Source organism: Plutella xylostella, chromosome 11 (genome assembly GCF_932276165.1).
Source record: "Plutella xylostella chromosome 11, ilPluXylo3.1, whole genome shotgun sequence".
Lineage (NCBI taxonomy): Eukaryota > Metazoa > Arthropoda > Insecta > Lepidoptera > Plutellidae > Plutella > Plutella xylostella.
This window is the reverse complement of record NC_063991.1, coordinates 2,269,955-2,295,394: the sequence shown is the minus strand read 5'-3', so window position 1 is coordinate 2,295,394 and position 25,440 is coordinate 2,269,955. Positions and strand designations below refer to the sequence as shown.

General features: G+C 37.5%; 1 protein-coding gene across 3 annotated transcripts; it reads left to right on the top strand.

Moving 5' to 3' along the window:
* The first annotated feature begins 914 nt into the window (after positions 1-914).
* LOC105380732 (uncharacterized protein DDB_G0271670) lies at positions 915-24,569 on the top strand. Of its 3 annotated transcripts, XM_048623872.1 has the most exons (19): positions 915-1,346; positions 2,573-2,750; positions 3,848-3,949; positions 4,555-4,671; positions 5,317-5,433; positions 6,762-6,812; positions 8,464-8,661; positions 10,234-10,349; positions 10,966-11,065; positions 11,619-11,696; positions 12,163-12,318; positions 13,035-13,121; positions 16,870-16,990; positions 18,948-19,145; positions 19,586-19,714; positions 20,381-20,496; positions 21,361-21,469; positions 21,843-21,918; positions 22,324-24,569. In XM_048623872.1, exons 2-19 carry the CDS (start codon positions 2,585-2,587, stop codon positions 22,399-22,401), a joined length of 2,115 nt encoding a protein of 704 aa, XP_048479829.1. In that variant the 5' UTR covers positions 915-1,346; positions 2,573-2,584; the 3' UTR covers positions 22,402-24,569. The 3 variants fall into 3 exon arrangements, with proteins under 3 accessions (XP_048479829.1, XP_048479831.1, XP_048479830.1); XM_048623874.1 differs by lacking the exon at positions 21,361-21,469 and having other exon boundaries at positions 21,734-21,918; XM_048623873.1 differs by lacking the exon at positions 8,464-8,661 and having other exon boundaries at positions 917-1,346.
* Positions 24,570-25,440: the final 871 nt, after the last annotated feature.

Genomic DNA, 25,440 nt, shown 5'->3' with positions numbered 1-25,440 from the left:
CTTACGTTTTAAATTTTATTGGAGAAATACAAAGTTTGCGCTATAGGAAAATAGCGTAGAAAATAGGTACTTATCTACCTTTATCATTATATTATAACTATGTGAAATAACATGTCCTTGTATCGTTACTAAATTAATAAAGGTTTATGAATGGATAAATGAAAATATTAAGAAGAAACTGATTAAATTTATAATGCAAGCCATAAAAATACGGCTTTATATGAATAAGAAAATTAAATATGAGAGCAACGTTTTACATGAGGTGAAGTGATATAAAAACTGAATGTCACCAGTTGGTAGCGAGCGATAACAGTGTTAGCTTGCGTGAGATAAGGCCTTAACAATGCCAACTCGACAATCGACCTACCTATATCTACTGCTTTTCAACACTGAATGGTACTTGTCCCACACCCATATGAATGTTGCAACACTGAGTAAAATATTATGATTTGCAAATAGTTTTATAATTTTAAAAATATAATTTTTTACTTAATTTTTTCAAACATATTTTGTAACAGTGTGTTATGATTTAATTTTTTATTTTAATATTTTTTACTAGGGAATGAAAGTGCTACCAAATGTTCGTAACTACGGTCTTATTTTGAAACAAATATGAAAAATTCCGATTTTTACTAATGTTCCAGGCATGACAATATTTGTATATGAAGTATAATTTTATAAGGTTCGTAAATTTTAAACAGTGGATGGTTTTTATGTAATGAATTAAAGAACTATGTTGATAATTATAGCTAAATATAATTTAACACTTTATTGTTGAAAAAAGTGTTTTTTTGCGCATTGATAAAATATTTCTTTGAATCAATCGGAACAAAAGTCGCGCGGTAGCGTAGCGCAACTTTACTTGTCAATTTGGTCAAAAATGTTGCCAGTGCAAAATAATAATTTTGTTTCTTGAAGTTCCGTAGGCAGTAGCATCATCCTATTGCTATCGTAATGGACGTCGCCTCAGTTTTTAGGTTTCGCGAAATTTGTTTATATCTACGATAAAACGCGTTAAAAACTTTTGTAATCACTTTTAAACGTGATCCCTTGGCCCTAGAATGTAGTTGGTGCATTTAATTTAACGGGGAATTGTGTGTTTCGCGTTATTTCCTCTATCTTTTAACATGTACCACTTGTAGTCTTCACAATTGATTTATTTCTATCTCTACTTACAATTTTCGTGATCATTATTGTTTGAAATCGTAATCCTATTGTTGTTTTAAGTTTATCATTAGCTTGCAATCATATATTAAGTGTTTTATTAGTGTTTTGACGTCGTTAAAGTGGTTATATTAGAGTTTTAAGTCGTAGCTACCTGTAAGGATCGTACTACACATACATCAGTAAGTATTTTACATCTAAACGATTTTGTTACGACATTTTCAGATATTCTCGACGCAACGTCTTTTTACTGCCTCGATTTCGATAACAATGTTTGTAATTGTGCACTACTATTACAAGTGGTATTGCAGTATTCATAAGTTTTAAAATATACAATTAATTTTTTACCTATAATACAAACTAAGCAAAAGTACACATACTGTGTCAACCTTGCAGAGTGGCTTAGTATTCGGTTGCTTGTATTGTAAACAAAACAATTCATATTAGTCCAATCATAATCCTAATGAAAGTTATTATTTGGTACCAAAGACTATACAACTTACTCATCATAACATAACACAACATAATATAGGGACATAAATAATTCACTTAACACAGTGCCTATCCCATTAATGACCCAAAAACTTATTAGTTGATGAAACCCACCCATTCACTCAGACATAAATCAATACTTTTACATAGGATATTGAAATAACCTAACAAAAGAAAGAAAAACCTGAAAATGACTACTGATATAGCAGTGGTAACTCAACCAAATGGCATAGTGGTTAGAAAGACAAGAGAATTCAATAATGTAGCGGTTAGTGGCCCTGACTGCTATGCCGAAGGTGCCTGGTTCAATTCCCGGCCAGGGTAGATATTTGTTTAAAGACTGATATTTGTAGTCGGGTCTTGGGTGTTAATATGTTTCTTTTTATGTATTTGTGTAGATATATCGCCTGTCCTATACCCTTATTACAGGCTCTGCGTAGATTGGGATTGGATGGCAGTGACTGAGTTATTTAGATGCATTTCCCCACATATACATTATAATAATAACAATAAGCTGGCCACATCTCACAAAGGTCTGTTTTACTATACTGCATAAAATTAGGGCTGTCATCTGTGTTTCTTAAAATTCAAATGAAAAAAAATAAATACATTCACACCTTGTATTAATGTACTCCCTTGCTGGGTAGGCAGAGGAGCATTGCTGCACCCACATGAAACATGCAGAAAACCTCCATAACCAATGATTTCAAAAGGAAGAATGCACCCTTCAAGAATTAGCTTAAAGAAAATGTCATCTACACACTGGCTCTAATTCAAACAAATTATGTCAGATAAAATATGTAAGATTATGATGATGATGATTAGGTCCATCGCGGGTCCCATTTTCTTGAGCAGTTTACTCTAGTAATATACTAGTCAATGTCCATAACTCACAAGCCGACACCATCACTTCCAGCGTCGACCAGCAATGGCCCTGTGCTCGAGCCAGCTGGACTCCGCCATGCCTCAGATCAAGCGAGACGACTCGTCCGAGCCCGAGGGTGAGATGTCCGCCACCGCCTCACCCGAAGGCAGCTCAAGTCAGGACAACAAGCCTAACTTGCAGCCGAACCCGCTGTATGGACTTAATCCAGGTAAGAGTTTTGTATAAAGAAGGAAAGAAAGTATTGTTTGGATGGGTTGGTTTGAAGAATGTAAAATATATCTTGGATATTTAAGTAGCAACATTGGTTTATCTGATGGCACATTGGCACAAGGAATTTAATTGCCATAGTAGTCTGTGGACAAATCAGCGTGTGAATGGGTAGGTGGGTGCGGCTCGCGGTACGGCGCGGCGCGGCGCTCGCCGACTGGGTACGCGAGCGCTGCGTGACAAATAGGTTAAGTGCCTTGTGCAAGGCTCAATAAAGTTCACAATCGACAGTGTAGTCCATGACAGATTTGTCCATGGAATGGTAGGGATCGGGGCTCGGGTGCGGTGCGTGAAGTGAATGGGGTGCTTTAAAGGCCTACCACACATGCAAGTATCACCACAGTCTGTGCTGATACTTGACCATGGACTGATCTACTAGCCTACCACACGGCACAGTTAAGAACGCGCAAGCATCACTTTTGTTAAAAACGATGTTTGGAAACAATGTTTCCCAATGAGGAACTATTTCTTCTGCTGGTATATTTTAAATTGTTTTATAATTTCATCTTTTGTTGTATTTATTGCTTTCAGACCTTTTGAGCAATTCATTGGTCATTCTAATGTTTTATGTTTGCACATCTGGTAACAATAAAGACAGCCCCTTTTGGTCAGCTTGTACTCCATACGTCAAAAGGAAAATGACCCTTAAATCGGTACCACATCATAAGTACCTCAATGATTTCCTAATCTCATCTCATAATATACTCATATTGATAATGACAATCATTCACTTCCATCCAAAAGTTTTCTGGCAGAGAAGGCTGCATCTTTGTACTGTTTCATTTTCAAGTATTTGTTTTGTATTTTTTTTTTCTTTGTGCTAATATTTTTGTTTTGTTTTTGTACAACTTCCTCATTTATATTCAAAATTGTCTCTCCTAGCTCGTAAGGTTGCCTGGAAGAAATCGCTTAGCGATAAGGCTGCGCTTATTGTATTATAGTTTTTTAAGTCTTAAATGTCATCTTAAGTGATTTATGTACAATAAAGTTATACTACTACTACCACCTATAATAACGACAATAACCTCCCAATTCCAGGAGCCCTACCCCTCAGCGTGGACTACCGCTCCCCGGTCTCGCACTTCATACCGCCAGCCGTGGAGATGTACAACGCTAACAAGCCCGAGATCATCTCTACTGGTGAGTTGTTGTATACAGGGTGTTGCAAAAATTTATGTCTTCTAAAATAATAAAACCGAGAGCCTTTCTGAATATCGTTCGATCAGTCCGTCTTGCAGTGGCTGGTAATGGCTGGATGAGGAACAGGACAGTGTTGTGCTTGTTGGAAGATGCTTATGTCCAACAGTGGAGGATTACGGGCTGATGGAGATGATAAACAGATTGATACACTAATTGTAATGAGCAAGAAGAATGAATGTGCACGATTAGATGAAATGTGGGAAGCCAGCCTCAGTTTTCAAATATAACCTCCAAATACATACTACATAGAATGAACTGTGAGTTTATAAGAGGCTTGCCAGCATCTTCATTCTTTGTATTACACAGAAAGACAAAATTCAAGTATCCCGATGATGGGGGCGCTATTTCCGCTCACTTGATATTCCATAGCAAATGATATACATGTACATATATCTCATATTCTAAGTAAAGTATTATATGTAAAACAAGAGATAATGTCAAGTGTTGAGATGATTTCTAAGCAACGAAAATCACGGCCTGACCTGCTGTAATTCAATCAATGGGAAACTAGCCTCAATTTGCTAAACCAAATTCTCATTCAACAGACGCCAGTGAGTCACCCTCGACGCCTGCGAAGCGCAAGCGCGGGCGCCCCCGCGTTGACAAGACCAGCCCCGAGTACCTGGCTAAGAGTGCTGCCAGGAAACAGGCTAAGGAGATGGGTGAGTCATGTTTTTTTCAGCCAAAGCGGATGAAAGAGGCCTCCGATCATGGCATATCAATAACTGTTCTTGACATATGTCTGGCGCACTTTAATAGAAAACAAAAAATACTGGCTAAGCCCGCTCCATACTCTCTACGGTAGGTTTTGTCTCGGGTCTCGACAAAACTATCCACTTTTAAAACTACAGCAAGCTCCGCCGATGCCGAATAGCGCCAACACACTCTCGTATTCTGTTCTCAGTGTGTCAAATAAATGTGTTCTATCTTATTTCTGTACGTGTAGTTTTGTTGAGATTCTGGAGCGTGCTTAAACCACTTCATCATGGTGACAAACCAAAGACCAGCTCTGATGTTTTCCACCGACTTCTCAAATAAGAATGTAGTTATAGCAGTTGTTATTTATTTTTATGGGTAGTAAACTAGTAACAGGTCTTCGAGAAAAGGTAGAATGAAGACAAGTATATTCGGCTCCTAGATATTTTTCTACTCTAAACACCGGAAAATTCTTAAACATTTTATTTAATCTATACTGCTTTATTATCTATAATTTCATTCCAAACGCTTCTTACATTCCTTTACCCCTGCTGTGCGTTTATTTCTTTTTCTTTTTTTTTTTATAATTTCCCCCCCTCTCTCCCCTCTAGCGGCCGTGCTCAATAACAGCGGCAACAGCGAGGGAGGGGAGAAGCGCAAGCGCGGGCGCCCCCGAGTCGACAAGACCAGCCCCGAGTACCTGGCCAGGAAGCGCGCCAGGGAGCTGGGTGAGTGGGGGTAAATGGGGGAAATGTCCACGAGAAATGGAGGCTGGAAGGTAGTTATATCCACGAGAAATAGAGAACGGTGGTAGCTCAGTCGGGTAAGCATCCGCTTCTCACGCCAGAGACGCGAATGAGTTCTTTGCATTGAAGTACAATGTATATTGTATACCATCGCTCTTACGGTGAAGGATCTATGAAATGGTCCAAGCTTAAGAAGGCAGTCTAGACCTTGGGGATATACACAACGGTTCCACTCAAGAGAGCCAGTTGCAGGTACTTACACCCTCACAGAGAAACATACATAATAAAAACTGAGATATTTAAGTTCGATTAATACATATGTTAAAATGTATTAAGTATTAATTGCTTTTTCCTTGTAACAACGAAAGTACCAAATGATAGTTTGTGAAAACTTTACTGGCATAAAAAAAAAATATCCACGTTTGGAAGGCAGATTGGAGATATCACAGTACACAAACGGTTAGGCTGCCTGTCCACCAGAGCAGAGTGGGCTAGCGGTGCGGTATGTTAGGGTAGGGTAAGAGGCGGTATGAAGTTCGCCGGGCCAGCTAGTATCATCACGACCCATCACGTCCCCACTGCTGGGGCACGGGTTTCCTTAAAATGAAGGAAGGGTTTGGGCCTAGTCCACCACGCTGGCCTAGTGCGGGTCGGTGGACCAGCTAGTATGCTGTTTAAATCCATGCATGATATCCTCTTGTGTTAAGTTCTAAGCGTTGTTTTTTTCTTTATGCTACGTTTAATTTATTTAAAAAGTTGTTTAATTTAAAAAAATCTATTAGTGCTTATTCATAGTGAGAATTACATTTGCGTCTATCTCGAATTTCTCTAATCACCATTACAATTATACAGGGTGTAATCTTATCGGTGTGATTCTCGTCGGCAGGTTAACTTACCTAGTTACTGAGCAATTTTCACCATGCGAAATTATCTGAAATCGCAAAATACTTAGATGAGCGATATACGAAAAAAAGATGGTGTCTCACATACAAAAACAAACCAAAAAACTGTCCCCATTTTATTTACTGTCAAACTGTTTAAGTTCTACCTACTGAAAAACAATGAATAAAGTCATATTATCATCTAACCGAACTAATTCAATTCAAAATAAGAGCGCAGTGATTAAAACATCGTTGTTGCTCTCATTGTGATAGTTGATCAGATTGACGGGTACAGACTGGGCCAAGCAACCTGACACCACTCAGATTGTCAATGCTACCTGGAGGAGTCAGGCTTCTTTCCCCGGAATGTACATTTACCTAACTGCTGCTAGCGGCAAGGTCACTGATAAATTCCATCGTTATTTGCAGAAGCGTTGGAGAAAAAGGCGAAGAGACAATACAAGCGCCGAGGCACTGGGGGTAAGTTATATTGTGATTTAGTTGTACGTATTAATATTTGTAATAATAATTTGTGACTAAAACATTTACATATCGTTTTGTACATTGCTGATAAATGATAGCGTCGTTAAACTGTGATGAGAGAATATGTGAATGATATTCTAATATAGAAAGAGCAATATACAGGCTGTTGCAAAAGTTTCAGACTTTTGCAACACTGTGTAAGCACTCCCAAAATTAAATCATGCTATAGATGTCTGTTGACTACTAAGCTAGTAGTCTTTGTCAGACTGTCATTCATATACCATATATTACTAGGTTAGTTAGAAAAATGGAACATATTTTTGAGTTGTTTTGTTAGCATATAGCCAATTTATAATAATAATTACATATCTCTTTTAACAGCAATGTAGACAACGATTACAGAGAGATGCAATAAAACAAACAAAAGGTGAAATTGGCGAATAAAATAAAATTTCATAACATTTATTGAATCTCCAGAATTTGTTCAAGTGTTTAGCACCATAGACAGTAGAATATGGAGTTGGGGTTTAAAAGTCTGATTCCCTTGTCTAAGCCACAGAGCAAGGAGTTTGGGTGGTTTTCTGTTTGGTCGAAAATAACAAACTAAACTTGAAGGAGGATTTACATATCGGCCCAGAGATGGCGCTTTTAATAGTTTACAATATATACCTACAGTTTTTTCCCCCTTACAAATGTGAAAATGATTTTTTGTTATGAGCCATTGAAAGTCTGATCCCCGAATACATAGAGCTTTTTGACACCTTTAAATGGGTTTAAAATCGACGTACGATTTTAAACCCATTAATACGAATTTCAACTTATTGACTGACGTAAAGAGTTAAAAGTCATGGGCCTTACCACAAAAACTTACGACAGTATTTAACAGGTGTTTAGCGCTGTCAAACGCCTACAAAATCTGTCAAATTTCGTTTTAAATACTTGTTAAATAGTGTTTAAAGTTTTTTGTGGTAGCACAGCATGTGTTTCAAAGTCAATTTAAGTTGAGTTTATAACTTGATTCTGTAAAACCTCCTATAATTCTAGGGTACCTATGTAAATATCTTTGGGGGTTTGTGTTAAAACTAAGGCTGATTTCATAATATGTTTAGTTGAAGGAAATTGGCCTAAGTTAATCTTTGCACATTTAACACTCATGTTTCATTATCACTTGTGTGACTAACATTTTTATGCTATTTAATCATGTTATGTTAAGAAAGTTGATTATTTCTTATAAAAATATAGAAATAAATTTCCATGGACAATATAAAAAAATAATAGATTTTCTAAACATAACTGGTGGGTTGCTACCTTTACTATATCTTTTTGAGATACATTTAGTCCTTATGAAAATACAGGGTGTAATCTAATGATCTCGTGATCTACTGATCAAACTACAACACTTCCCGTATAAACATAATTATTGGAAACATATTATTATATTATTACGTGAGGGTATGTTTCTTTGGAAAAGTTGACCAGTAGACGGCCAGTAGATCATTGGGTTAAAATTGTCAAGAGCTACACTTTTAAACCCTGAATAATAAAATTTAAAAACAGTCAAAGGATTTCCAAAAAGGTCGCAACCCACCAAACCCACGCATCCAAACCACAGCCCGCCGTAACACCCACCATGTAACCGTTTCCCTAGCCAAAATGCTATCGTCAAAAACGGCCATTCTCCAAACTCGAGTGTTGAGACGCTCCTCGACAGCCACGCCTAGATCTACGAAAACTAAACTCGTAAGGAAAGTCACTACAAACAACGGTGGAATAAGAAAAGTGGTCGACAAAAAGGTCGTAATGAGACGAAACGGAAAGTTTGTCAAAAGAAAAGTGACTAAGAAAGGTAATTGAGGTTTTAGGTCGCATAACGCATGATTGTAGTGACGAGGTTAGATTGGATGTGTACAGGGGTTTTAGAAGCGGTATAGTAGGTGGAAAGCGGGTGAATCAGGTGGTCATTCTCAACAACTTTTGTTCTATAATGTTTGGAGTTTCGTGCAAAAAAACTTGTACTTGTACTAAAAAGTCACGTCATTTAGAAAGTTGCCACGAATAATAACAAAAAAAGATTTTTCCTAAGTCAAGGACTGTCCCTCTTATTATAAAAAGAAGACTAAAGATAGTTTTGGTTTAAAACCGACTATAGTCCAGATATTTCAAATCTTCTAAAGTCGGGTCTAAAGCTGGGTTTAATACAGAACAATCATTAGTCTTTGTTTTATAATAAGGGGGCGTGAGTTTTCCAGAATGACCCTCTGAGATCTCTTGGCTTACTGTACCATTTTTAAAACACCCTGTATATTGTCTATGCGTCGGACTGTATGCTTTTGTTATCTATGGATGTGTAAGGAGTTTCTCTCTTGTAGTTAGGGTACAAAAGGTCGCATGATATTTTTTTCGGCTAGATATTTCATTATTAAATTTTAATGCTCGTTTAAATAAAATAAAAAAAATAGTTTTTTTAAGATAACTTTAAAATTACTGTATTTATTTGGTTTATTAAATTAAATCGCTTTTAAATATTATCTATTTTGATCTTTACATCTTGTATCCGTGTTAGAAATAGAATAGGTACTTCTTAGATTCTTAAACCATAGTTATTTAATTACAAGAAAAATAGAACTCGTTTAATATTAAATTCTTTAAAATGACGTAAATCTTTATGGTAGACGCTATAGAAAATGAAATATAAATCTTCCGCGAATAAATCAGTAGAATAGATCAATTTAAAAGCATGTTTCATGTGTATTTAATTCAGTGTGTGTGCATGTATAACCCGCACAGATAAAGAAACAATTTGAAAATGGCGTCCGTTTCATTAGTGGGAGTAGGAAAGAGTGTGGAAAGACCTACAAATATAGCCAGTCTAGAAACAGCATGAGTTTGTCCGCCATTTTTATTATTGTTTCTTTAAGTGCGTGCCTTATTATGTAAGTATGGGTTCGGGATCATCCTTCTTCATTAGTATCATTATCATCAGCCAATCATCATCGCCTTGCTAACATAAGCCCCACTAAAGGAGCGCCAAACATTCTTATAAACTTTAATCACTAGTGGACAATATTATTTTATTACCAGTCCATCCATACATGTTTCAAAACTGACATACCTTTTATGGATCTATCAGATATCAGATAGACAATGCTGATTATGAATAATTAATTAATTACTAATGTCCGTGTCAATGGTGGTACATCAAATATCATCAACTCCTGCGCAATAATAGGCTAATCTTATTGACATTGGTCGAAATTCTTCCATTATTCCAATGCCACTATAACTAAAACGCAATATGCCTATATATAGATTCGGCCGCCACATCGTCCAATTGACATACGTTTGAGCTGAACTAAGGCTGAATCAGACTTACAGGATCATAATATTATACTATGACTAACACAGACTATGCCTATAGATTCGGCCGCCTCATCGTCCACTGGAGATACGACCCCTCGCGTGAAGCGCAAGTACACGAAGCGGGCGCTAAGTGCCGGCGGCAACGGGCCCGGCCGCCCCCGGAAGGATCCTAATGTGAGTGGACTTAGGCCTAGTTATACCATACTCTGTTAGATCATGAACGCCCCTTTTACATTATAACAAGGGATTATTGACACATCTGTCAAGAATTAATATGCAAATTTTGTTTTAGATGTCTATGAACATTATGGAAATCATCATCATGTAATTGATTAGTACTGGACATAGGCCTCTCTATTCCTAGAGCCACAAATATTCTGTCTTCGCGACTTCGAATAACAGCGACCTTCCTCAACCAGCCTACTAACGGCTGTGAAAGGTCGTCGGTCCAGTGGGATCGGAGGGCGCCCCACGTTACTTTTGTCTAATCCTGATTTCCATACTTCTACTCTTCTGCTCTGCAGTAGTATGATTTAGAATCTAACTCACTCGAATGCTAACTAAACGACCTCCCCATAGTTTTGACCATTTTGAAAATCTTAATTTCGAATGTCAAATATAATAATACCTCTAACATAAATTCCAAAGAACTCCTCTACAGCTAGACATAATAATTATGTCACGAGTGGGATTCGAACCCACACCTCCATATCGTCAGAACCGGCCGCTTACCCGTCTGAGCTACTACCGTACTACGCGTCAACACTAAATTACCGCTTCACATTCTCAGGCGCCGAGCAGCGAGCGAGTGAAGGGCAAGCGTGGGAGGCCCCGCAAGACGGACCTCATGGCGGGGGGCATGATGGCGTCCAATAGTTCTACGCAGGGCAGTGAGTAACTATTAATAAAAATAATTCATTAATGGTAAACGTGACGCCATAGATTATAAGAGAAGATATAAGGATCGTCTTCCATACGCACATTTGCTTAACCTGCTTTACCACCATCTGTCGTCGGTTGTCGGTACTACTTCTTGTGTAGTTGTCACTGAGCTATTAAAGGCTAGTGAATCAGGGTGATAATAATAATAGACTTCGTATGGACGATAACAGAATCACTATTGCATTGACTTATACAGGATGTTGCAAAAAGAATATACTAAGCCTCGACTCGAAAAAAAAAATCTATAGAAACTTTGGTAGTCACGTGATTTTATTATTATGGAGATTGTTTTTTTACCGTCTGCGTTTATTTCCAGGTTTAAATATAACATGCTGCACACGTAGGTTTCGGCTTAGTATACCCTTTTTGCAACACCCTGTATAACTTTATATTTTTTAGAAGATATAAGATTTTACCGAAGTTCTATTCATCTATCGGCGTCATCTGTTGGCGGTTATCGGTACTACTTAGCATATTTTTTACTTAACCTTTTTGTTTCAGAAATCCGCGTCCGCAGCAACCTGATGCCGATGAACTCGGAGCCGATCAGCCTCGACAGCGACGATGAACCGGATTTGGGTGAGTCCGTAACAACTTCACCACCTACCTAACTTCACCTCATTTTCAACCCTAAGTGAGTATCCTACTTTCAGTCCCTAATAAGGACAATTTCTCAAATAATTCCAAAACTGATAGGTTAAAAATGACGGGTTTGCAATAATAACAACTTTTTAGACCTCAACAGTCTACTTCCCAAAAGATAGACAACTCTTATATGACATTCTACATGTGTTTTAAAAATGGTTTGTCACAGTCCTACTAATATTAAGAAAGTTTGTGAGTATGTGTGTATGTTTGTTACCTCTCCACGTCAAAACGGCTGAACCTATTTTAATTAAATTTGGTATGGAGTTAGCTAACACCATGGATATAGGCAATTTTTTATCGCGGAATTCCCACGGGAAATCTTTTTAAGGCGAAGCGAAGCTTAAGTGAAAAGCTAGGGTCCAATAAAGTATTTATTCTTATCATTATATTCCCTCAGGTTCGCCGAGCCAAGCGTCCGACTCGCTCTCTCTAGACGAGAACCTGCGCGCGCTGCGCCATCTGCACGAGAAGTACGCCAACTTGGACAAGGACGACGCCTACAACGCTCAGCTTTTAGCTGCTAACTGTAAGAAGAATGAGCGGGGGAGCGAAGGTAAATAGATAAATAGATAATTCTTTATTACACACAAACACAGAAATTACAATAGGGAATGCACAACATAGACGGTACAAATGGCGGCCTTACCTAGGTTAGTGTAGTAAGAGTTAATTAGGTGTAGAAGGAGATAGTAGCGCCATCTAGTGGTAATATTGAGTGGCATGGGAGCGTGGCGCCATCTGCACGAGAAGTACGCCAACTTGGACAAGGACGACGCCTACAACGCTCAGCTTTTAGCTGCTAACTGTAAGAAGAACGAGCGGGGGAGCGAAGGTAAGCTTTGTAGTTACTGTAGTAAGCGTTAACTAATTAGGTGTGGAATGTGATAGTAGTGTCATCTAGTGGTAATATAGAGTGGCGCCATCTGCACGAGAAGTACGCCAACTTGGACAAGGACGACGCCTACAACGCGAACCCCAACGGGAATGATAGATGACGGGATAGCCTTAAGTGTGAAGCTTTATTTGTTGCGTTACAAAATGGCAAGTGCTTAAACTTAGAAATTGTCTTATGAATCTCGAAAAAAGCGCCACAAAACGCCATCTTCATCCAATCGACATACCTATACGAAGTCAAAGGCACAGACCTATACGACTAGATTCCCTAAGCGATCGCGTGTGGCGCCATCTATTGGAGATATTGGAAAAGGCCCTTCATATTTGAAGTAGTTGTCAAGGGACTGACTGATCAATATTGTCGTTTGTTCACAGATCGTTCCGTGATCGAGTTAGACACGCGGGTTGAGAAACTTGAGGACAGCTCCAACTCTGACTCGGATAGCTCCAGCTCAGCTTCAGGTAAATAAATACTGACTACTATTATATCCGCTATGTGTGTATAGTAGATAGATACGAACCATATTGGCAAGTTATTAATGCTTTATACAGAGTGTTACAAATTATGAAAAGTATTTTTTAGCAATGAAAATTTAGATCTAAAGAAGTTCAGAAAGATTATTAGAGTCACCACATTTTTGCTTACTAAACTACTTTAATAACATACTGTATACCAATAAATAAATAATATGTATTTTGGGGTTCTTACTAAGAACTCAATGTATACTTCCATTGGAAGTAAAAACCAAAGTCTCGAAATGGCTCCTCAGTTTAAGCTACGACGAAACTGAATCTATACTATCCAACAAATCTTGACTGTCCATCGTCCCGCGATATTATATATATATATTTATTTATATTTTATTTATTTAATTTATATTGATATGTTTTTTATAAGTTACATTACTATCAATCTGGTTTGATAACATAAATGCATGCTTTCATTTTATTTTGTATCCAATCAGTTAAATAAACAGAAAATTACAATATGTATACAGAACTTAGGAATCATCGAAAAGGTGGTGGTATTATTCTATACATACATAATAGTCTAGAATTTAACAGGTCTAACTCATGTACATATAACTTTGAGTGTATAACAGGCGAAATAAAAACACTTTATAACTACAAACTCGGAATCTGTGCCGTATATAGACCACCGGAGAAAAGTATACCGCGTTTTATTGATGAACTAACTGTTTTGAATAGAAAATATGCGCATAATAATAATTTGATGATTATAGGAGACATGAACATCGATTTAAAAAAAATTAATATGCAACGAAATCAGTATTTAAACAAGTTAAGTGAATTAGGTATGGAATGCGGTATCACTCAGTACACACGGATAGAAAAAAAGGGTGATATTATAACGAAATCTTGTATTGACCATATTTTTATGCGTAGCGTAGGTAACTGCGACGTGCACACAGCCGTTATCAACATCGCCCCAGCTGATCATTGTATAACCGGTTGCCTGATAAAAGACAATACGCTTTTTACCCCGTCACCTACAGCGAATAAGACGGTAACTAAACTTAATCATCAAAAACTTAAACTTGAACTTAAAAATATCGATTGGAGTTCAACACTGGAAATGAAAAACCCCAACGACATACTTAACTTTATTATTGATAAATTTACTTTAGCTTATGAGAAATGTAAGTACAGTGTCAAGCTTAATTATGATAGTAAACGAAAAAAATGTATGTGGATCGATAAAAAACTAATATATATGTGTAAAAAAAGAGATGAACTTTATAAAATATGGAAAAAGGATCAAAGCGACGCAAAAAATAGATTAATATATAATAATTACAGGAATAAAACCATAGCATACACTAATTTAATTAAAAATAATTTTACACGACAGGAAATAAGCAATAACTTTAAAAATACCAAACAAATCTGGCAAATAATAAACAGATTATGTGGTAAAATTTCTTATTCAGTTGATGACATAATATGTAAGGCATTCCAAACGAATGTCACTAACTTAACTAATATGTTTGCTAAGGAATTCAGTAATAATGTTAAAAAAATCTGCCTAAACTGTAAAATACCACTGTTAGATAACAACAATCACACAAATATCACAGATAGATGCATAAAAATATACAATGCTACTAATGAGATCACGGAAAGAATAATTAAACACTTAAATACAAAAAAAAGTCCAGGCATAGATGGTATCAGAGTATGCGATATACAAAGCATATCTAATGAGCTGGTTCCCACTATTACTCACCTGATTAACCAGTGTATAGAAACATCTATATACCCGGACAAAATAAAAATCGGTATCATAAGACCAATATTCAAAAACGGAATAAAAACCGACACTAATAATTATAGACCTATCACTATCTTGTCCAGTATAGATAAGATTATTGAAAAATACTTTGGTACACAAATAAATAACTATATTAGAAAAAACAATATAATAAATAATAACCAACACGGCTTTCAAAAAAATAAAAGTACAACTCAATTATTAGCAAAATTTACTAACGAAGTTAACGAACACTTAAATAACAAAAAACATGTTTTAACCACTTTTATCGATTTTAGTAAGGCCTTCGATACCATAGAATACGAAACCTTATACAACAAATTAGAACAAAACGGTATACAGGGGCCATTTCTAAAATGGATAAAAAATTATCACTGCGGTCGCTTCACGACGGTAAAAATATCAGAGCAGCTCAGTAATATGATACCTACCACTGTAGGAACTGCGCAGGGATCCATATTAGCTCCATTAGAATATTTATTTTATGTCAATGACATGTGTAACATAATTACCGAAGGCTCTGTCTACCAATTTGCGGACGATACATGCTTGGTCATCGCCCACAAAGACCTAAAAATAGCGGAGCGGTCCATGCAAAAAAACTATGACCTATTATGCAAATGGGCTCACGACGCGGGGCTTGTTATCAATGCAAGCAAAACAAAGGTGGTACATATACGTTCATCGCACAACACCTATGACATACAACCTAGTATCATAGCACACGAGCACCAATGCTTCCACACAAAAAATACTAATTGTAATTGCATTTCATTAGAGGTGGTCCAACAACATAAGTACCTAGGATTGATAATAGACCAGCGTTTTAATTGGGAGCCGCATGTAAACCACGTCTGTACCAAGCTCAGAGCACTGTTAGGTAAAATGGCTATTCTCAAATATAAAGTTCCATTTAACATATTGAGACTTATCTATATGGCGATGGCTGATTCAATAATAGGGTATGGTTTAAGTAGCTACGGAAAAACATACAAAACACACTTAGAAAAGATTTATAAGCTCCAAAAAAGTATATTAAAAGTAATTGTTCCTAATAAAATCATGTTAGAATATAAGAAAAACAAAATTAACCTATTCCATTATTGTAAAGTCTTAGATATATACGACAAACTAAAATTACAAACGCTTATCGAGGAAGACTGTAATAAAACATTCCTGAAAAAAAAGGAACGTCCTACTAGACTACGTAAGCTAAGTTATATACCCATGTATACATTGCCTAGATATAATAACACTTATGGAACTAGGATATGGATGTATTTTTTGCCGGATATTGTCAACGAACTTCCTAACGACCTTCAGAATCTATATATAAATAGCAATATTCATAAGTATAAAAGTAAGATAAAAGATTTTCTTGTTAAAAATAAGACATCTAGGAACTGTAATATATAAGTTAATTGTTAGATACTTAAGTAGGTAATGTAACTCTGTTTCGTTTAAATTAGTTAAGTAATTAGTAACTTTCTGCCAGTAACACTCGCTGCTACAGATAAACCTAGTGGTTTCCGATAGTGGCTAGATAGAATTAAGTAAAAACATGTAATTGGGATAAATAAATGATATAAAAAAAAAAAAAAAAAAAAAGTTTTTGATTTCACCTAAGTACCAAAATTATTGTTATTGTTTAATATTTACTAGTACCAACCTATACAAATTACTGTAAACCGTAGTAGTCGTATTTATAATGTCGTAATCTGATCCTCACGTCACAGGCTTGTCTAGTGTGAGGGTCGCAGTGTATTTCTGATTGTAAATTGTGTTTTTTGTTAAATAAATATATTTGAATATTTGAATATTCAAAATCTTCCGACCTAAGATTAAAAAAAAAAGGGTCGAGTGTACTAAACAATTGTGTTTAACATAATTAATTAATTCCAATGATGTTACGCGCAGGCTCCGGATCCTCTTCCTCCTCCTCATCAGGCTCCAGCAGCTCCAGCTCAGGGTCTGAATCCGACAGTGATGACGAGCGCAACGGCGCGCCGCCGCCCATCATCAACGATATTGCTGAAAGGTATATAAAAATTATCAATAATTTATTCACATTAAACACGAATTCAGTTTCTAAAACAATTAAGTACAGTACACATGGTAATTTAGTATTACAGGACAATAGCTTCACTTCATGTTCATTATCATCAGCTAGTAATGTACACATCCACCTAAAATGTCCTCATGTATCTGTAATCACCATGTAAAGGTGACATAGCTAAAAGGTATATAGCTCTGTACCATCAGACAAAAGATCTACAACCTGCCTTTATCATCCAGCCAACGGCTAAACGTTTTAGGGCGAATTCGTCCAAACATCATCTTACACGAGAATAATTATACCGGAATAAAATTTATACGCGAGTAAATATCTAGGATAAGTACATTTGCATTCTACGAGGGCGGGTCAATAAGTCCGTGACTTTTATAATTTCCCGCCACTTAACTGAAAGAACAACACTGCTCCTGTCAACAAGCATCTGTCAGTAGACATCTGTCAAAATTTGCACAAGTTACGTCACTTGGTTTGTGTTTTACACCCGTTCTTAGCAACAACCGCGTGATTTAAAACATAATGGAAAAAACTGAATTTCGTGTGCTCACTAAGCATGATTTTTTTACGGAAAAAAACCATCACTGAAACCAAGGCTAAGCTTGATAAAGATTATGGGGACTCTGCACCATCAATATCTATGGTTAAAAGTGGTTTAATGAATTCCGTTGTGGCCGTACAAGTACGGAAGATGCCGGACGTCCATGGCACCCAGTTGTGGTCTCTACACCTGAAATGATTGAAAAAATTCACGACATGGTGTTGGCCGATCGGAGATTGAAAGTGAAAGGGATAGTGGAAGCCACAAGGATATCACGTGGCTCAGTGGTTTCAATTTTGAATGATCACTTGGGTATGAAAAAGCTTTCCGCAAGATGGCTGCCGCGTTTGCTCACAAACGCAATCGAATGACAACTTCGCAGAGGAGTGTTTGGCGTTGTTAAACCGAAATTCGGACGAGTTTTTGCGCCGTTTTGTATCCGTGGATGAAACGTGGATGCACCACAACACACCAGAGACCAAAAATCAGTCTAAACGGTGGGTTTCTCGGGGTGAATCGGTGCCAAAGAAGGCCAAGGTGGGTATTTTGATGACCTCGAGAAACCTCATTTTTTGGAAGGGATAAAAAAATTGCAGAAACTTTGCACAAAGTGTATAGAGCTCAAAGGAGACTACGTTGAAAAATAAATAAAAAAAATATCCAAAAACCAGTATTTTGTTCAAAAAGTCACGGACTTATTGACCCGCCCTCGTACCAAGTTATACCATGATTAATTGAATGAACGAGGAACGAAACTGTAATGCAACTAAAATAAAAATAGTTGCGTTTCAAAGCATGCAATAGAAATGACATGCCAACTTAGTTTGAATGGATTATAATAGTATGAAATTGTTTATGTTTTAATATTTTATTTGCTGTTGTTATTTTGAGAATTTGCCTATTAACGTACTTTTGTTTATGTTTTGACAGATGTGCTTATATGTCATTATGACGGTTTTCTAATCAGCTGATGTGCCGCCGCCATTACAAAATTACTCTCGGATAAGCTCGTTACACGGTCAATTTTGGCGGTATAACATTTTATTCTTGGGATAAGCTAGTTATCTTGGTTTCAGGTTTGGTAGAATGCAAAATCGGCTTACTCGCGAGTAACTGCTAGTTTACTCGTGAGTAAAAAGTTACTCGACGTTGGTCGAATCCACCCTTAGCGTAGGACTGAATGGTATCCTAACTTACGTCTGTCCCTAATCGTTGCTCCTCCATGAAGGTTATACTATACTAAAATAAAAATAATTTTCTTCAATAAGTATAAAAAATACGAGGTCCCTTGCGAGTCACCTCGGACTACCCCTTCGGGGATTACAGCCGTAAGCATGGGTATGTATATATAAATAATATTAACCAACCCCTTTTCTCCCTAATCAGATCGCTAGGCGCCTGGTCGCACGCCTCGCAACCCACCTCCGACTCAGACTCGGACCCGGAGCGAGCGGCGGCCGTGTCGCCCGCGCCGGGGGCCGTGTCGCCCGCGCGCTCGCTCTCCGAGTCGGAGAACGAGTCGCCGGACAAGAGCTTCCAGTGCCACGTCTGCCGCAAGTGGTACTCCACCAGCGTCACGCTCAAGTGAGTCCATCGCGGGAGTCATAATGGGCAGTAACATAAAAGGAACAGATCAAATTAATAAGTATATTTTATTTATAAACACTTAATTGTATAAAAATACACGATTACAATTACAAATAATAAAATTAGTTAGATGAACAAGTAGGTAAGCATACCTGCGTTATAAAAGAGTTGAAAACTTCGTAACGTATGTTAAAATACGAAACACTTTGGCCACTATTTGGTGCATCAATACTACCTCCTTTTTCTCAACAACCTGTATAGGCCGAAACAGGCTGACTTAGGAGGTCATTCTGAACTACTTTCTTTCACGACTTTTCACTTTTGGAAATTCGCCAAAAATACAGCTTCTACAATTCTTCAAAGTAAAAGTCAAGTGACCAAAATATAAAAAAAATCCCTTACACTACCCCCCACTAACCACCCCCCCCATCTTCCAGGATCCACCGGCGCAGCCACCAGCGCACCTCCGCCTCGTCTTCGCGCTCCCGCAACCGTTCCTCGTCGCGCTACGACTGCGACTGCTGCGCCATGACGTTCACGCGGCGGGAGAAACTATATGAGCACAAGTTAGTCACTAAATGGTTACTTCGCTTGACGTTAGATGGCGCTATAAGAGTTAGTTACTGAAGGCGATACTAGATGGCGCTGTTGGTAGTGTTTTACATCGCGGTATGGTTGTGTTTTAGCTCGACCTATATATACCTAGCTTGCTGTTTGAAGTTACCAATTTATTTATCTAATGATAATGCTGCATGCTGATGTCAAATGGAATGTTGGTAACTATAACTGCGCGTATTAGCGTCGTCATCGTCGCGCTCGCGCAACCGCTCATCGTCTCGCTACGACTGCGACTGCTGCGCCATGACGTTCACGCGGCGGGAGATACTATATGAGCACAAGTTAGTCACTAAATGGTTACTTCGCTTGACGTTAGATGACGCTGTACGAGTTACAGAGTTCGTTACTTTAGTTGCTACTAGATGGCGCTGTAAGCAGTGCTCTTAGGCGGTTTACTGGAGTTTGTATGCGTTTCATTCGTTTCTTACCTTAAAAACAGGGGCACTGGTCATCATGATCTATCGCACACAGGAGTAACCCTTCGGGATCGTTACAACGTATGTTCAATATCGGACATACGTGACTTAGTTTCCTTTCTATATGTCATGTATAGCTACTTAGCTAACGTGTTATTTATACCCAAGACTTGTCTAAACACGTTTCTTCCCTTCCAGGGCGGAAGCTCACCGCGGCCAGATGACAGTCCGGTGTGAAGTGTGCCGCAAATGCTTCGAGGATGAAGCGGAACTAGCCGCGCACGACCGCGAGCACACGGCTGACGAGCGCGCCGGTGAGTGCTATTCAAATTCATTGTTGCACTTATTACATTCGTCTTAAAAGTGGCGTGTAACTAAGTTGTGAAGTGCTTCGAGGATGAAGCGGAACTAGCCGCACACGACCGCGAGCACACGGCCGACGAACGAGCTGGTATGTGATGGAAATCCATTTTTACACATTTTACATACATACATTCGTATTAAAAGCGCGCCGTGGCTAGATGTGAAGCTGTAAGTTGTGCCGCAAACACACCGCTGATGAGTGCACACTGAAACACAAATTTTTGTGAGTGCTACGATGACTACACAAATTTATGTTTACATTTATTACACTCGTATTTAAAGTGGAGTGTAACTAAGTTGTGAGGTGTGCCGCATAGTAAGTATGCGACGAGCGCGCCGGTCAGTGCTATGAAAATCAATCAAATTTTTACACTTTTTACACTCGTCTTAAAAGTGTGCTAGATGTAAAGCTAGATGCCGCAAACACACCGCGCGATTTACTTCGCAAAACCATTTTTATACTCGTCTTAAAAGTTACAAATATCCGAGTGATTTGATGATGAGGTAGGGCTGGCGGGTTATGTACCGGCTAGTGTGGACAAGAGAAACGCTAATACAGGTTCACATTTTTTACACTCATCACAAGTATAATCATCGTATGTTGTTACAAAAGTGATCATTTTCATTTAAAAAAAGTAAAAAGTTGGTTGTAAGTTGTAAGCTAATAATATTAAAGTTGGTTTTTGGCTAATAATAATAGTAAGATAGGTGTGTTTTAATTCCAAGTAAATAAACCTCCACGGCGGCTGTCTATCCCTGTACCAAAAACCAGCTCAAGTGTGATAACTGCAATAATAAATTACTTTTTAATCCAGGCCGCTGTTCAACCTGCGGCGCCCAATTCCCGTCACACTCGGCGCTGGCGAAGCACCGGCTCACGCACGGCTCGCCGGCGACTCACTCGTGCCCGCAGTGCGCGAAGGGGTTCTCGCACTCGCTCACTAATACGAACATTCTAGAATCAATCGAAATAGCTAAACGCATTGAAGAAGAAGATTCTCGATATGTTCGTTTTACTTAGTTACTAGCGAGTCATCTAATATCCGAGTGACTCGCTAAACAAGCCGCCTAATTGTCCTACATGTTACTATAATGAGACGTGCGCTCTCTCTCGGTGTATCTTCTAAATCCTGTACCAAAAACCAACACTCATGTGATAACCGCAATCATATATTTCTATTCATTTAGGTCGTTGCTCCACCTGTGGGGCACAATTCCCGTCACACTCGGCGCTGGCGAAGCACCGGCTCACGCACGGCTCGCCGGCGACTCACTCGTGCCCGCAGTGCGCGAAGGGGTTCTCGCACGCGCACTCGCTCACGCGCCACCTGCAGAACCACGCGCGGCAGCTGTACAAGTGTGTTGTTTGTAAGGTATGGATTAAGAGAGTATTTTTTTTCCCTTTGATTTTCTAAAATAGGTAAATACAAGACACATGAACAATTTACAAGTTGGCAATAATATATTTCAAAATACATAATTATATCTCTATAAAGTAGAAGCAGTATGATGTGTGTCAAAATAAATTTTGGGTTAATTTTTTTTTTAATTGACTTATCTCTAACAGAGTACATCACTATCTTCTGTAGGACCAGATTGACTACTGCTAGTTATATCATTATGATCTTTATTACGGCCTCATAAAGATGATAAAACTATTCACGGGCAGCAACTACTAGCTACTTGTCTTATGCGTGTGGTCTAAACTCTAGAACATGATTCCCTATTCAAAACTTTTATCAACTTTTAAACTAACTGTTATCCCTACTGTTTTACAGGCGTCTTTCGCCCGCGCGGACCAGCTGGCGCAGCATCTCAACAGCCATCTGGCGAACTACAAGCGTCTAAAACCCTAAGCCTGTTGCGAGCCGTATCGACATAATCACGCGTGAAGCGGCTGCGAGCCGTGTCGACGTGCGTTGCCCCTCCGTGGTCTGTCTTTGACACACTTTTTTATATATAATAATTTAAAAGTAAACATTCAGTCTTTCTTGTCTGTGGAATATTGGGTTGTATGTAAAGAGAAGATATAAAATAGTTGAGTTATAGTGAATTCTTAGAAGTTTTAAGAAAACTTTGAAGTTTGTTGGCATTTGAAAAGTTGATATTGTATGAAAAAATTATAACACCAATATTTTTCAGTAGAGGATTAAAAACGACCATAGCCTACACAATACGAAAAATATAGCTTCTTCTTGTCATTGAATTTGATGGTAGTTCCTAAAATCTGATGTTCGTAAGTTTTATATTTTCAGTGTATACGCCCAAGATACTCCAATGCTTATAAGTAGATAGATAAATGTATGTAGAAAGACTGACTGTTAATAAATAGAAACCAGACCAAATACATAACGTTCCACTGCAAATTGTGTTCTGAAAGACAGACTATAAGGTTCAAAGTCGTATGTCCCTAGGTTTTATAGCTAAAGTTAGAGAGCCATGTAGAAGAAATAGTATGAGATGTTTTTGAAACAGAGACAATTTGGTTTTAACCGTCTGACCCGAAATGAGGGTGGTTATACGTTCAGTACTGGGACAATATTGTCTAATTGTTTCATCGTAGCTACAGACGCAATGGATAAAGCTAGATAAATACTGTTTTTCTATTGTAGGTATTAATGTTCTTAGAAAACGGTATGCCGTACAATAGTTATGATATTAATGTTGGAAATTTTGCAGCCTTTTCTAGTAACTCTCATTGTGAGTAACTAGTGCAATTACTATTTATTTCTGAGCTAAGTTTCGTCTTTATGTCGGCTTAAAAAGTCCTCCTGTAAAAAGGGGGATGTCTAAATTGCCTCCAATAGAAGTCACATAAAGTTAAAAAAAATGTGATTACTATTCTGAGGACAGTGATGTTGCTTTGGAAACTATAACGTTATGTATACCTATAGTATTGTATACATATTTGCGTTTATGCGGTGTTCAGACTAGCAATGAATATGCCATGAATTTGGCAACTTTTATGGCCCGACTAAACCCAGCCTTAAAATAGAGTAATGCCAGCTTATGACGTATGAAACTGCCATTAAAATACCATTTTTATACATTGGAATAATACTTATAGCTAGATGACTACTTAAATTGCTGCATAATCCAGGGTTTTTATAGAGAATCGGGTTCCCTGTATCTATCTGTACCGGTAACCTGATTATGCGAAAGCGCTCATGACATAAAAAAATCCGGGAAATGCTCCGTGAGTGAGCGCTTTCGCATAATCAGGTTACCGGTACAGGTAGGTACAGGGAACCCGATTCTCTATTTAAGCACCCTAAGACTAGATAAACAAATTATGTATTTGATGTAATTATGAGCGTATTGGGAGATTGTGTTAGAATAGCATTTAGCAACTTTACGTCTGCCTACCCCTCTAGGGATTAGGGAAAAGAAGTGAATGAATGGGTAGGTTATTATTATAAGGGCCTGTTTCACAACGTGTGGATAATGGGTACTTGTGGGATAAAAGACATGCTGGCACTCTCTGTAATTATGTTTTAGGCAGTGACAGCATCTAGATAGATAGATAGATAGATACATCGTATATTTATCTTTTATCTTACAAGTAGCCATTATCCAGACATTGTGAAACATGCCCTAATTAGGGACAACTTAACTAGACCAATGCACAGATGACACTTGTCAAAAGCAAGCAACAATATGTCAAATCCGCGCGACGCTATTAGTGCGTGTTATGCCGTTTTGCCGCTATTGGTCCATTTCGGAATTATGCGCTCTGATTCCTGTCTTATGATTGGTGCATAAATCCAAAATGGCCGCCAATTTGGAAGAGTTACGTGGTTACTTGTGTTATGAAGTGTAGATAGGTACGAACACCAATGGGATAGAATCGAAGATAAATTATGTAAGCGATGAATTTTTATGTATAGTTAATCAATAGTGCAGATCTTTTAAGAAAATTATAGAAAGAGTTAAATAAAATAAGACTTTATATCACAAAAACATGATGGGTTCTGAATACTGATTGATTTGTGAGCTTTATGTATAAATTTACTAATTATAAGTAAGAATAGAAAATCGAGTGTTATTATTTTCTTTACATTAAATATATTGTTTTCTTATATACGACATGTTATTTGTACATAATATCTTACTTTGTATGAGAGTGTTGTAAAAAATGTGAGTTTATTTTTTATAGTTTTGATATGTAATCGAATAATATGCAGGATGTTTAAAAAAGGATATTGGTCGCAGTAAGGTAGTGGTGATAATATTCTGAACAATTATGTCTGTTCTACGACATTTCAAAATTCGTGATGAAAATATACTTCTGCATACAAACTTTGTCAGTCATGTATCTAAGTCACCCACCTTCGACCTACTATACTGTTTTTAAAACACCCTGTATATATAGAACATGATTGTGTGTGTCTAAACCTAAATAGAGAACGAATATGTATGTAACATATGTATTTAATATATTTTATATTTGATAAGCATATCAACGGTTAAAAAAAAATATGTAAACAAGCATGGTATTGACACACGGGATTTCTTGAATTCACTTTATACCGGTGTTCGGGGTTGAAGTGAAAACATTCATCACCCTTTATAAGAGAAAAGTTTTGATTTTCTTTGCGGACTTGCGCAATTTAAAGCATTTGTATTATTATTAAGTCAAAATCTTTAAAAGAAAAATTGGTTTAAATGTTATTATTATTACATAATAACTGCCCTAGGGTTGTTTCGTATGTAAAATGGCGGTAAAAATACTTTTACCATAGTAAAATGGCTAACTATGCTTTTACTGATCAATAATATACAAGAGACTGGACTTACATAATATTCTAAAATACGTATAAAATCACGTTTTTATTCAATTGTATATTGTGCTTGTATGTATTTGTATTATACTCTGTGAAATATAGCAAGAGCCC